A 14971-nucleotide genomic window follows, 5' to 3' on the forward strand; every position below is an offset into this window, starting at 1 on the left:
GGCTCCAGCCTTCCCTGCCTTTTGTTTACACCAGGCTGTTCGGGAGTCCAAGCAACTTAACATTCTTGGCAATGGGGTTTCTGCAGGATATCACTGTGTTAAGAGTCTGAACTGCTGTTACATTGAAAGGCAAACAACAAAAAAAAGTCTCCTCTGAACCTTGCAAAGGGAACTTGCATGCACTGAATACAAATCCCCAGAAGATTAATGCCAGTGCCCACAAAGAGTAAGCATCGGTGTTCTGGAAAAACAAAATCAGCTGACTATCTTCCTATTTTAAAACAACAATGATTTTTAATAATGTTATTAGACACGTTTATCTTCTTTAATTCACTCTGTCTGACAGAGTTTCTATCAGCCAGAGGCTTAACCAGAACTCAGTCTAGGAAACAGCGGGGGTATGTTCAGACACTCTCTCTTTCCTTCTGAAGAAATCCACTGCTACAGCTTCTGCAGTGAGAAGGATCATTTATCCTCAAATTAAAACTGGCAAGAAATGGCCCTAAAGAGAGGGAGGTTTTTGGTAAAAGACCATTCCCACCGTGGGGTTGCTAACATGTGCTCTGCAAAAGTGGGGGTCCTGGTTTCAAAAGGAATAGGAAAGAGCAGAAAGGTCCTCAGATTCATGCTGTCCACAAGCCCTGTGCAACAGATACGATGCAAAGGGATGCTTCCTTGTGAGGACACGCTGTGAATTCCCAGAGGAGACCGACAGCCTTCAGCAGAGAAGAAACAAATGGCATCAGTGGTTGCTAGCAGCCGAGGACCGACCTTTCTTCTTCCAGGCAGATGTGTATGCAAAGCACATCCTTCTGTGCCGACAGCTCCAGGACCGAAGGAAATCTCCTTTCAAAGCAGTCCTCCAGCAGCACTCATCTCCTCCACGCAAGGACAAGTCCTGAGGCCCAGACAGCGTCACTTCGGCTGTCTCCAACACTGACAAGGCAACAGCAGATGCTGCACCTAATGCAGTGTTTGTCTTGTCATTATCTAGAAATGGAGATTAGAGGATGCCCTACCCTTCAGCAAATTCTGTTTCCCTCTCTGCCTTTGGAGTCCTGAAGAAAGGGCCTTCTTTCTTGTCATCACTTACCCTGAAGGCCCAGGGTGCGTACAGGAAGAGCCCTCACCTTGGGAAGGGCTTTCCCATCTTAAGTTGATTCTTGTGCAGCTGATGGTGTGTGATACCTGCCAGCCGGCCCAGCCACAGATCTACCCAGAAGAACAGGTACTATGGTGTGGCACAGAGCTGGGAGGCAGGAGGCACAGGGCAGCAGCGCATAAGTGTTGTGTTTTTCCTTGTCAGATGGCAAAAGATTAAAAAAAAAACAACTAGAATAATCCATCTTCACATCAATTTACAGAGATGATGAGAATCGTGATGAGGACGCATAAGACCCACCTGAATTTAAGCTATTAGGAGAAGAAATGTTGTGAGAATACCTACACCCCTCCTAGAAGGAAATGGAGGTGCAGCCTACTTCTGGGAACTGATTTCAGACAGCCAATCCGACCAAAGGCTGTAATAATCCATAGAAAGGTCTGGGTGACATACCACCATCACTCCTGACCACCACCATCACTAAAACCAACGCTCATCCCTGTACATTTTAAGGTCCACAAACACACCTGAGAAATTGCTAGGAGCACCCGTGGGACGCACAAAGCTCAATCAAGACAGGATTTTCATATTCTGAAGCAATTTTCAACACGCACCACTGTCTGCATCATCATGCAAGCAGCAGAGCTCCCCAAATTGGGGTGAGCTTGTTGCAGCTTGGCTCTTCCCCGAAGGGAACTAGCTGCTGAGGATCACAAGCCTGCAAGGTTAGAAGCTGAGGCTGTGTTGGCCAAGGCATGTGATATGGAGCTGAGGACCACAGCCAAACAAAACAAACTGGTTTACATAATATATAGCTGAGAAATAACTGACTTGCTTAGCTGCTGTGCAGAGAAGAAACCTAACTGAGAAATAACTGTCTAGGTGTGAACCAAAACCCTTGCAGGAAGTCCCTACACTTTGACTGGCAGCAACATTTTTATTTATTTAAAGTATAAACTCGTATATAAAATGCAAATCCCAGAAGAAATGAACTTTTCTTGGTACTTTTCTCACTCAGCAAAACATACTTTGACTTCAGACACGCAGATCTCTGTATTAGTTTTGACTTTGTGAAAACATCTCACAAGCTTTGACACACAACGAAGCTGTCTTCTGCATGTAGCTCTGCAAGCCTGCATAACCAAAGCCTCCCTCTAACACTGCTTGCTCAGTGACAGCTGGAAGGGGGAGAGGAGAGTGGGGTGGTGTGAGCGCTTCTTAAATAAATTGTTCCATGAAATACAGCTTTCTGGCAACGTGCTCCTGTTTTTTTCTTCTCTTTTTTTTCTTTTGGAAATGTTAAGGACCAAATGTCACAGCAAAGATGGCAGGTAACGTGGAAAATCAATGGGAGCTTTACCTGTTTTTCTGAGTGGGAAGTCATCTTTGGAATCGTACATCCCCAGGACAGGGTGATTGTAGGTGCCAGATACGCCACTTTGAGGTGGAGAGCTCTGGTCCAGGGAGCTGTGCTGTGTCTTCCTGCAAGGTCAGGAGAGAAAGAGAAGGGAAAAACTTAATACAAGTGCAACACAAAGGGAGAGAGTTCAGTTTTGCCTTCTTTGCTCCACTGCGAGCAACGAGAAGGAAAATCTCTCAGGACCAGCTCTCTCATTCTAGGTACTAGATAGAGATTAAAAGATCATCTGAAGGCTAATATACAGGGAGGAGACTAAACACATGCTTAATTTTCAGCACTGGAATGGCCCCGCTGAGCAAGGCTCAACATATTTAGGTACTTAACCACAGTTTTAAGCACATACTTGAGCTAGGTTTTGATAAGTTCTATCTGTAAAGCTAAGCACAGGTCGCTTTACTTCTCTTAACTACAGCATGAATGAACAATTCCCCATCACTGCATAAAACCCTGAGAGAAAGCCTAAGGATGAAACCAAACCAAAGGATGGGCACATGAGGGGCCACACGTTTAGGCTGGCCAAGAGCAGCCCTGTTGCTGTACCGCGCCCTGACCCCAGCACTTAGCATGTATTAGGCCAAAGCACTCAGCACCCTCCAAGGTTAACTTCTGGAGGCTGCTGATTTATAGCTTTGAGCAGGCTGCTGGAAGGAAAACACATGCTATTTGCTAAGGGTATTAAATAATGAGTTTTCTAAATCTCCTACCTATATGTGTTGGCTGCACCTTCTCTACTTAATGCCTTGTGTCCAGCTTTGCCATGAACCCCAATTGCTAAAGACTTCTGGAAACCTCCACATTCCCATGCTAGCAGAGCAGCTACATCAGCAGAATGACCGACTGAGCAATACCAAGTGACAGCCATAAGCTGTCAAGCAATCTCAGGTGTTAACGCAAGTAAACAGAACCTAAACCCCCATTTTACTTCTTCAGATGATTAAACAATGCAGGACAAGTACTTAGCTGAGAGATGCACAGAGCTGAAACTCTACATTGCTTAACAATTCACGGAGATCCTGACTAAAATATTCCACTCTCAAATATTCTTTAAGGAACAAAATCGAGCCGATCCCTATTTGCAAATTACCCTTCAGCCCATCGGGTTCCTGGAGCAGTGCGTTTTGAAGCTCAGGCCGGGAGGCTGTTGGATGAAATGCATAACGATTCTAGTTACACCCTCCAAGGAAACAGCAGAAAAACACATCGTGCTTTCTAAGTGATTGTTAGAAACACTTCTGAAAACTTTGCTCGGTGTCTATATAGAAATTCTCCTACCAGCAGCTCTCACCGAGCAGCATGATTCCCTGTTACCCTAATCCTCCCCGCTTTATAACCCCAGCTACACACACGTTGGATGATTGTGTGTTCTCACACCACTGCATTTCACATGAGCATTCACACACATCTACACGTGCCCTTTGTCACCCTGGCACCAATAACTTCCCATATGCAGCACAGTTTAATCATCACCTGAAATAAAAAACAGAACCACGTTGAAAAATATTTGAATCCCTTCTGCAAACAGACGTCGCTTTCTCTGCCCAGATCTGCTCACACCATAGGAGGGCTGCACAGAGAGATGTTTCACAAACAGGAAGCCCAGACTCCGCAAACCAAGAGCCCCTCAAACCCACCATGGCACACAATCGCATTTTTCTCTTGCCTATACAAGCACTAGAAGTTTTTTTCTCTTTCAATCATGACTTCAGCTGAACAATCGTGTACATTGAAGCTATTTTCATCACTTTGTTAGGGAATGCGCAGGAACTCAAAGGGCCTGTTTAGATGTGCTCCGGAGCTGCTGAATGACAGATATTTCACTCTGCAAACATGAATACATTGCGTCGCTTGAGGACTAGGATCCAACACCCTACACTGCTTAGAGCAAAATGCATTGGTCTGCATGCCCGTTCAGGAATTTCAGAGGTCCTGAAAGAGGTGAAACTGTATACTAAATCGAGTTTGCAGGCATTCCTGAAAGTACATACCTTCACATAACACATCCTCTGTTCTTTGGGCTGCGAGGTCCACCAAAAGCCCGTGCACGCAGCAAAGCACGCGTGACACTTCAAACATATGCATGCAATGTAAACTGAATGCAACTCAATGTTGGAATGCTTTGTGCACAGAGAACAACAACACGTATGTACGTCGGCATAATTCCACGTGTAATTATTTCTCTCTATCTCCTTAGCATGCAAATACTCAGTTAAACTCCCTTCCATGATAGTTACTACGCTGAATGGCTACTTCCCAACAGCACTGCTGAAAACTTCCAAGGGAAATAACAGCCCTGTTTGCTGAGCTCGAGGTGCTCCATCTTTGCTCCCAGTCAGTCACTATTATTTACGTTAAGTCTTCAGGAGCAGGACCTCCTGCAAGCAGGGCTGCCCAGCAGATTCAGAACCCACAGGAGGGACAGTCTGACAATGGAATTCCAAAGAACCTCTTCTTTTGTTGCCTGTCATTAACATGATCTGAAAATTATAGTCCACCACGCAGTTCTAAACACACATTTAGACTGGAGCTGCATATATTAGAGAGTATACAAAACTATTTGAATACCATGGAGGCAAATACTGAGCAGGATCTCTGTGAAAGCCTCTGAGAGATAATATGGAGCAGCTGAAGGAGCTGGGGGTGTTCACTGTGGAGCAGAGGAGGCTCAGGGGGGGACCTTGTTGTTCTCTACAACTGCCTGAAAGGAGGTTGTGGTGAGGTAGGGATCGGACTCTGCTCCCAGATAACAGCGATAGGATCGGAGGTGATGGTCTCATGCTGCACCAGGGGAGGTTCAGGCTTGTTATTAGGAACAATTTCTTCTCAGGAAGAGTGGTGCTGCAGTGGCAGAGCTGTCCATGGAGATGGTGGAATCACCATCCTTGGAGGTGTTCCACGACCGTGGGGATGCGGCACTGAGGGATGTGGGCAATGGGCATGGTGGGGCGGGTTGGGGTTGGGCTTGGGGATCTGAGAGGTCTTCTCCAACCTGAATGATTCTATAATTCTATGATTGCATAGTTCTTTCCTTTAGTAGATCTTTTGGACCATGAGTATATTGGGCAAGATCTCTGCAGCTAGTTGCTTTCCATCTCGAGGTTTGACCTGCAATGTCCTTTAATACTGGTGATTAATTAGAAAATATTCACTGATTATAGACACTAATGTGGCCCTGCACTGGCAAAAGACAGCGATGAGTGAAGCTCAAGCCCATACAAGATACAGAAGGTAAACCATCCACACATCTTAGTGGACAATAACAGCTATTTTACATGCAAAGAGAACATAATTCATGTCGAAGCCACTGATGAAGAACTGTTGTGGTGTTCAAGACCCTTAAGAGAACTGCTGTTTACAAGTAATGCTTTTAAATTTTTTAAAGGAAATTGCAAACCTTAATAATACCAAAGGAAGTGCTTAAAAGCAGGCGTGTCATTTCAGAGACTATTTCAGCATCTGTTACCATTTAATTGGTTTGCCTGCTCACAGTAGGAGCATCAAATCTATCTTCTGCAAGCCTTGTTTGCGTGTGTCAAATCCAACCACCACCCAATTAAATCACGTTACAAGTATGTGCGTAAATATCTCTGTAACTGAATTGGTAACCTATGAGATGATATACAAATAAATAGCAATACAGAATTAATTTAAAGGATTTCTCTCTTTTTGTGTGTATGGGGGTTTTAATGTAAATAGGGGAAAAAAAACCAAAAAACCAAAACTTCAGTTCATGCCTTAACAACCAAAGGGCTGCACTTAGAAACTCACATCTGCAGTTGCACAGCCTTGCTGCCCTCCTCTTTTTGCTGGGCAAAATGAGCTCCCATCTGCCTGCAGCTCATCACTCAAACATGCCCTTGGAAAGATTTGTGAGGCCTCTGAGGCTCCTTCTTCCCAAGTCTTGTGTTGGAAACCAAACCCTGCTAAACAGATGGAAGGAAGATGAGGGAACGGTAAGCCTATAAGAAAGGGGCTTAGCCTGTTGTGCAGCAGTCTGTATGCTGGCTCTACCTGTAGCGTCCCTGAAGCATCACAAGAAAGGGATGTTCAGATGACAACACACCACATTAACAACAAGAAATCATCAAACTAATAAACCTTATAGAATGTATTCTTATTCAGAAGGGTTTTGGCTTTTGCACAAAACAAGGAAAGAAGATTGAAACCCGAAGCACAGCCAGGCTCAGGAAGTTACTGCATCAAAGCTGGCCCTGCAATATATACCATGTCACAAACTTGTGAATGGCCTGGGTTGAAAAGGACCACAGTGATCATCTGGTTTCAACCCCCTACTATGTGCAGGGTCGCCAACCACCAGACCAGGCTGCCCAGAGCCACATCCAGCCTGGCCTTGAATGCCTGCAGGGATGGGGCATCCACAGCCTCCTTTTCTAACAGATTAAATTCACCTATGATGACAATTCTAGGTGAGGTTTCTCCAAGACCAAAGAAGCAAAGATTTCTGAAGAAGATATTCATTTACTAGCCTTAATATAATTTCTGCATTAAAAGTTAGGCACTTTAAACAACCTAAAAAAATAAAATAAAAATGCAACGCCTCAGAGAGCCTTCAAATGCTTCCAAAATCTTTGTGAGTCTCAATAAAGAATAGTGGAAAACCAGTTATTCAAAAATACATATTTACGTTGCCTTGATTTAAATTCATTCTTTCCTATTGCTCCTACTATCTTCCACACCAACTTAGCAGGCCTTAAACACCACCTCTGCATACCCTACTGACATTTCACCACCTTAACCAACATCACAGCCATACAACTTTCAAATCTCAGCTGAGATTTTCACAGACGTATTAGAATTGCTCAATCTCCCCCTGGCAGGATAATGTTGGAATCTTCTGCCAGCTACACTTCAGCATTTCTGTTTTGGCTCATAGCTGGGATATCTTTCAAATTTAATTTCAGCTTAATTTCTTGCATTTGGAACCATCGACCGACAATGACCTCATCAACCCCACATAAACTCTTATTGCTGAAGACTGAAAACGATATCAGATACTCAACTCGAAAACAATTTTCACAGCAAAACTGTCTTGGATTTTTTTCTCATTCAGAATTTCATCAATTTTACGGTCAATGAAGCAACATTCCAAACAGGTCGCTTCTTTTTCTTTTAAGATTGATATTCTGATAATGTTTTAGTAGTGAATGTTCCCAAATTACATCAAATTTCCAAGTTTTCTTTATGAAGAAGTGGATTTCTGGAACTGGAACTTATACCTCATTTCTAATGCCACCCGTGGCACTGGGTTTATTTGCTCTTTGGCGCATTAGAACTAATTGAAGAAATCACTCTTTGCTTCATTGTCATTATAAGAACACCTGCTATCTTCTCACTTCACACAACATTCGGATATTCCAGGGTATCCACAGTAGAAAATGTAGACATCAGCAGAAGTACAGGCAGGGTGCACTTCATGTCTGCAGCAGTTTACAGAGAAACAAAACTTCCAGCTCTGAGAGGCTGAGATGAGAAGCAGGCAATAAAAGCCATCCTCGCTCAACTATCCTGAGCTGCAGTTCACTAAACATAAAACCTGATTTCCCAAAAGTTCATGTTTTATAACCCTTGTCTGGATCAAATCCCTGTGAAAAACTAAAGAACTTCTAAAAGGCAGATCATGGTGGCTTGGTTAGCTTAAGTAATCATGGATTCAAGATGACAGCGAAGACCACTGCTCACAAACATACAGTGCCACCACTGAAGACAAGGAAAAACATTGACTTGGAAACCCTTTAAAAATGCTTTTTTTGCTCACGTCATTCATCAAATTCAAACTCTAGTTCTCTCAGCATTACGGTTGGTCAGTAAAAACATCAGGTCTATTCCCCAGCTGCAGCAATTGTGAGAAAAGGTGGCACAGGCTGAATCGTACAGATAAGCCCAGCACCACTTACCCGTACCAGAAGCGAGGGTCACTGGAAATGCAGTGGTTGAGATTCCGGTGTGCCAAAGCCTTCTTCTTATTTAAGACAAATTCTTGTAATTTCATCTTTACTTCCGTGCTTGCCACTGCACCTGAGAAGCCAAAAACAAAGATATTCAGTCAGTTGACTTTGGACAAAAGCCGTAGCAAAGAAAAAATATACATCCTTTAAGAATTAAAAGTTCCAAAAGGATTCAGAATTAAATGCTTGATTTTTTTTCAGTCCAATAGAGAAGCTTCTGTCTCAAAGAGAAGAACAAAGCATCTCCAGTAAGGAGCTCTCCTTTTCCCCCCCCCCTTAACTCTGCTTATAATCACACCGGATGTTTGCAGATGGAGATCTGGTCAGAGATCTTGAAGATCTGAAGAGGATCTTTACACTTGCATAGGAGTTAACTTAGGATAAAGCGCTGTGCTAGGTATTGCAGCTTTCATTTAATGAAAGGTATGTAAGAAAAAGGGTCTTGTGTACACTCAAGTTTTTAAATGTCACATCAGCAAGCAGAAGGGGAACGAGGCAAATGTCTCATATGTAGATGCTGCCTTGAAAAAGCTTGTAAATAAGGACTTCTTTGTTCAGAAGTATCTGTGTACAATAAGACGCACATAATATTCCAATTCACTTCCAAGTGTGCAATCTATTTCTTCAAATAGAAAATCTAACATTTAAAGAAAAAAAAAAAATGTCAGTAATTTCGTAGCGTAGAGTTAAAATGTCAACTGTATAATTTCTAATCATCATTTCCTCCACAATAGAGACCAGTCTGTTTTACTGCGCTGATGGATTAAAGTTATCATTCGGTTGACAGAACAGATTCGCAGGCACAGTTCCTGATGGAGTAATGCATAGAAAGTTTGGCAAGCAGAACATGTGGAAAATTATGGTTCATCTGCACCACAGCGTAAACCAAGAATTCCAAAAGGAAAATAACTGGACTACGAGTAAATGAAAAGGCCAGGAAAATCGTCTGCTCTGCTGGCATACCTACAAATACGACACAGGGTGATCTTTTGTCTCCTGGATCCTACGCAACAACACAGTGCCATCTGACAGACTGGGGAAACAATATATACATACATACATACATATATATATATATATATATATATATATATATATATATATATATATATATACATTTAATATCTCCACAAGGAAGCTGTGATAATTCTACGAAGCACAGCCTGAAGATGTTATATTGCTCAACCACTGAAACAGAGCTGAAAAGCTTGAAAATTCACCTTTTTGGAGCCCAGTATTTCTCACTAGTTGTACAAAATGCAGGGCTTGGCACTCGCCCCAGCGGGAAGTTCAACTGAGGAGCTGGAGGTAAATTCCTATGAGTTTGAGAGCCACATGGCTAGACCAGAATAGGTGACAAATTCATGCATAAAGTCCTTATCTCTCCAAAAAGTGTCATCTCTGATCTATTAGCATCTTAAAAACACTTAAACATGGTTGTGTTCTATCAGTTTTAGATAAATCTGACATTATTTAGAGGATTTGAAGCCAAACGTTGTTGGATCGTGAGGTTTCCAAAAGCTTCCTTGGCACATCTTCCTCCTAAACTAGCAGCTGAAGGGCCCCACATATGCTAACAGGATAAAAACGTGGAGGTCTTCTCTACCCAAAGCAATGCTGGAGCTGTGGACAAAGACCACTGTTTAGCTCCTGATCCTTGAGTCAAAAGATGAAAAGAAAAACCTCACTCATTTTTAATGTATCATATACGTAGTGATACTATACAGGCAGAACTACCCTGCGATACCCAGTGGAGACATTAAAGAGGAAGCGAAAGGCAGGAAGAATAAACTGGCACATAGGTGGTGGTGCATCACCATGTAGGGAATAGACAAAGAGGGCGAGAGCAGAAGTCAGATGCCAAAAGCCCACACGTATGGAATAAATCCAGAGGCAGGAAGCCAGATGCTCAGCCCTAGCAGAAGTGACAGACCACAGTAGGGTACTAAGGAATGAAAGTACACAGGTTACATGCTGTGCCAGAATCAAACTACAACTACATGTAGGATAAAGCAGGGGTAGCAGTAAGAGAATAAAGGTCAGAAGCAGGAGTGAGCTCCCCCAAGAAGGAGAGGAGCAGAACAAATGGAAACTAACAACAGAAGGCCCCTAATAATAGTGTGGGCTGATCATAGCCGGCCAGCTTGTAGGAGAAAGCCCCATCCTGAGGCTGCCTAAGCAGAAAGGCATGGAATGGTTCCTGCCCAGGAGGAGGGAGACAGGAAGACAGATTTGGTGTGTCTGGAAACACTGATGAACACGGCTGGTTCTAGGTTCAGTCGTAGCAGTGGAAAGACAGGATGACCAACTCCTCATCTTGCCCCAAAAACACCTTTAGTCTTGTATAGACTCCCCTTCTTCTCTTGGAAGTCGTGCTTTGATTGTACGCTTTGTGATAACAGATTCCAGTTCACAAGGCATGGCTCTAAGATCCCGAGATGAGAAAGTAAAGAACTGCTATTGTGTTAATTTAACTCTTATTTGTGATTTGCCTTCTAAAAGGTACAAAACAATGTCTTTTGGTTTACAGTGATGGGGGAAGGTTGGAGAAGAAATGACATCCTTCAGCTATTACTCTTCAAATTTCAGACTTGGACAATTTCAACTATTACTTAGTAGAGTTTTCTGATGTGAGAAGGATTCTTAAGAGGTGAGCTGCTATAGCGATTATACGCTGTAGTACTTCTTAAATAAAAGTATTTTAAAAATAAAACTGTAGCCATGGGAACTGGATTCTCAACTTAGCACCCTCAAGTTCTGCTCTTTCCTCTACACCTATGTTTCAACCAAAAGGTGCTTCAGATGCTTCAGACTCAGGTGCTCCGGCACTCAGGAGCTTTTGGTTACTGCAAACCATCTTAATGTGAATAGCCAGAAGTCTGTTTTGCAGAGGGATCCATTGAAACACTGATACGAGATAAGCAGCTGATGAGAACAGCAGGATGAAGTGGAAGTACTTACAGGTCTCACCCAGTTCAAACTGGTTGTTTTTATTTGGGAAAACAGCCCAGTTCAACTGCTTCTTTTAAGGAAATTTTAATCCTTTGGTTTCTCTCCTACAGCTTAAATACAGAAAACCCAAACAAAACAAACAGACCTTCGACCTTCTATGAACTGCTTCGGTGAGACATTGGGGCAGGTCTGCAAGTTCCCTCACCTGAATGAAGGTTAAACAAATGTCTGTTCTCACACGATGCACACAAAGGGAGTGAGGAATTCAACCTGCAGAGTATTTGCAGCCTCCTCCACCCCAGCTCCTTCCTGCTAGAGAAGCTTTGTCTCATTCCTAGTCCCCAGACAGCATCTCATCTGCTGGTAGCCCTTAGCCCTCTCTGCTGCTTCCATCACAGGCTTCCTTATTTCACATGGAATGGAGACCTAATGAGTTGATAATACAACTCTGTAAGGTATTTTTCCTCCCATTCACTTCTAAAAGAAAACCAAACAAGTAACCAAAGTGTCTTTGATAAGGGGATTTGTGAGGCCATAATCATGTTACTGAATCTTGTGAAGTGCATAATAACACATGGGGAAGCCAACCACAGTCTGTACCTCATGAAAGAAGTGCTTCTGAATGAAAACACTTTAAAGCTAAAAACTGAGAACTCGCCTACAACTTAAAAGGGTGAAATTAAGGAAAGGAAAAGAAAAGCAGTGTGCATCTGGTGTATTTTATGGGTTTAATATTCTGCCTCCATTAGGAAAGCTGCCAAAAATACTTCAGAAAATGTTAAATCAAATAAAGAGACGATATGCTTCCTTTTGAAAAATGCTAAAACGGCATTTAGAAAGACAAAAATGAAGATAAAGCATAGAAATAAATTCCTCTTTTACCCTCAATACCTCCAAAGCGTTTACATAAGCTCCTGTGCAAGGAAGCTCTGTAGAAAGACTACCAGGGAGGTTTCTTTAGCTTTATGAAGCTGCTTTATGGCTTCCATCTATCTGCTCTACCTGTCATCACTGAACCAAGCGAGCTTTTGCTACTTACTCTCCTTTCCTTTCTCTTTGTTTTTCAGCTGTTGAAGTTTCTGCTCTCGGTGCTGCTTCTCCAGCTCCTGCTCCTGCCGGTGCTGCTCCAGCTTCCTCTGGTGCTCCAGTAGCTCCTGCTGATGTTTCATTGCCAGCATCTCCTGCTGCTGCTGCGGGGAAGGGACGAGGGAAAAGCAGCAGATTAACACAGTCAGACCTCCTGGTGCTAGAACAGAACTTCCCATCAGTTGATATTAATCATGTTTAGACCACAGAAGGAGAAAAGACAGCATTTTCTTTCTGGAAGGAAGCACTCCCAAGCACTTTGTGCAGCCCCATTTTCTAATTCAGGACAGTACTCAACGCTGCCCTGCCAAAATCTGGTGCCCGTGGATCCTGTCCTAACACAGCACAAACCACTGCACAGCTTTGCTGGACAAGTCACTGACCCAGCTGAGTTGTGAGGTTTTTTTTGTGTGTTCTTCCCCCCCCCCCCCCCCCCCCCCCGTTATTTCAGTTGGGCTTTTCCCCCATCGCAAAACTATGAGATCTTACATGCATTCTTGCTGAAGGAATATGATTGAGCTCACGTTCAGGAGCTCGAACCAAAGTATGCTCCATCAACACTGGCTCTGCAAGTTCCACCACACAAATGTATTTCTGAATAAGCCCTAATTACATAACTTTACACACTGGTTTCTCCAAAGGTCCTTCTCTATCAGTGAACAGACAAGAGTTCCCATGGACCAACTCATCTACTGCAGCCTTTTAACTTCATCACATGCTGGTCACCTCCTGTCTGCTGTGCAGACCTCACACCCCAGATAAATGCTTCCTGGAGGAAAGGATCACCACCCATTCGTAAGCTTAATTACAGACAATTCCTTCCTTAGAAAAGCAGCTTCCGATAGCCTCTCAGGAAGGATACACCCCAGCTCTTCCAACATCCACGCAAGAAGTAGAGATGGGCTGCCTAATTAAGGATCCAATTTGCAAAGCTTTCATCAAATGGAGTGTTCAGGAGCTGAAACACCAAAGGCTGCTTTACCACAGTGATTCTTCACAAGGGCCTTCACACAGCCAACAGTCAGCAACGTGGGTAACTGGGATCAGGCACATGTTTATTTTATTTTTAACTAAGAAAAACTGATTTTGAAAAGGCAGCTTTTGGCAGCTTGCCTTCTTACAAGAGATAAGGAAGGGCACTGTAGCATTTGGTGGGGGATCATAAAATCATTCCGGTCAGAAAAGACCTCTCAGAGCACCAAATACAACCCCAAACCACCCCACCGTGTCCACTGACCATATCCCTCAGTGCCACATCTCCACAGCTCTTCAATCCCTCAATGCACCTCACCTCCCTGGGCAGTCTATGCCAGTGCCTCATCACTCTTTCTGAGTAGAAACTGCTCCTAACATCCAAGCTGACAAGGGGCAGTTATCAAGCTTTCAAATCATTTCTTCCCTAAAATTGCACAGTAACCCTACAAGCCTATAATTAGTTTCACTGCCACCTCAGGGCCCCCATCCAGCCCTGCAGTCTCCACTCGGGTCCCCAGATCCAGCCACCTAATGGATGTGTGCACACACCAACCTGCAGGGATCACACGTAGTGATCCTCTCCAGCCCCAAGCATCCCTCGTGGAGCTCTTTTATCAGTGGTCTGGAGGTGGTGTGCAAGGCTGTGGGGCCTCGAGGCGTTACCTGTCAGTGATCAGAGAACACCCTGAGCCCTGACAGCCGGCCAGCAGTGAGCTGTGCTGAGAAAAGCAGGTGACAAATGACAAGCCTCGGCAGCTCTCAGCTTGGCAAGGTGTGAATTGATCTCCATAGGGCTTGCAAACGGCGCTTCCCCCTGAAAAACCTCGAGTTCCACTGAAAATCATTTTATTCCTAAGAAAAAGCTGGCACTGAGATACTACCATCTCATCCCAAGAAAGGTCACTGCTATTCCTTTGCCACTTCCCAATTTCATTTGCACCTTCCCCAGCAAAGCAGGCACTGAAGTCAAACCCCCAGGGATGCAGGCACCCCTGCCACCGCGCACTCGCCCGCACTCTTTACGTTGGCAGCTTATAAATTAGCAGATTGATCTGAAGCTGGCAATGTTAGCATTCAAAACCTGGAATGCTGCATACTCTCTGGCCATATCTGAAGTTCTCTGAGCCTGAGCTTAATGGGTGTCTGTGCTCCGATGCCACCCACTGCTCCACGCTCCCAAAACTCTATGGGACCAGGCCAAGCTAAGGCCACCGTGCCAGGGAACCTGCTCCCCTCAAGTGTGTGGCTCACTCCATCCTTTCTCGAGCCCTGACAACATATGTGCATGTGTATGCAAGACTTCTACACACAAAACACTGATTTTTTTTTTCCCTTCTCTTTCGCATTTTCTATTTATGATTTGACAGCCATTTCTCATTTTAACTTGCGCTATTGTGCATTTCTACTCTTCGAGAGTTTCAACCGTGGCTGTGCTGTACATAAAATTACACTAGGCTATATAAAGATGCAAAA

General features: G+C 43.8%; 1 protein-coding gene across 8 annotated transcripts in view; it reads right to left on the reverse strand.

The window, feature by feature from the left end:
• The window catches only part of HDAC4 (histone deacetylase 4), a 194254-nt gene that overhangs the window by 73995 nt on the left and 105288 nt on the right, over positions 1-14971 (reverse strand). For 5 of the 8 annotated variants that reach the window (XM_072341105.1, XM_072341104.1, XM_072341108.1 and 2 more), the window contains 3 exons: positions 12477-12627; positions 8435-8555; positions 2463-2584 (listed from right to left, as the gene is read on the reverse strand). In XM_072341105.1, coding sequence (XP_072197206.1) covers positions 2463-2584; positions 8435-8555; positions 12477-12627 — 394 coding nt within the window. The remainder of the gene's footprint in view (positions 1-2462; positions 2585-8434; positions 8556-12476; positions 12628-14971) is intronic. The other 3 variants (XM_072341106.1, XM_072341102.1, XM_072341103.1) reach the window with 2 other exon arrangements.

This window comes from Excalfactoria chinensis, chromosome 7, assembly GCF_039878825.1.
Source record: "Excalfactoria chinensis isolate bCotChi1 chromosome 7, bCotChi1.hap2, whole genome shotgun sequence".
NCBI lineage: Eukaryota > Metazoa > Chordata > Aves > Galliformes > Phasianidae > Excalfactoria > Excalfactoria chinensis.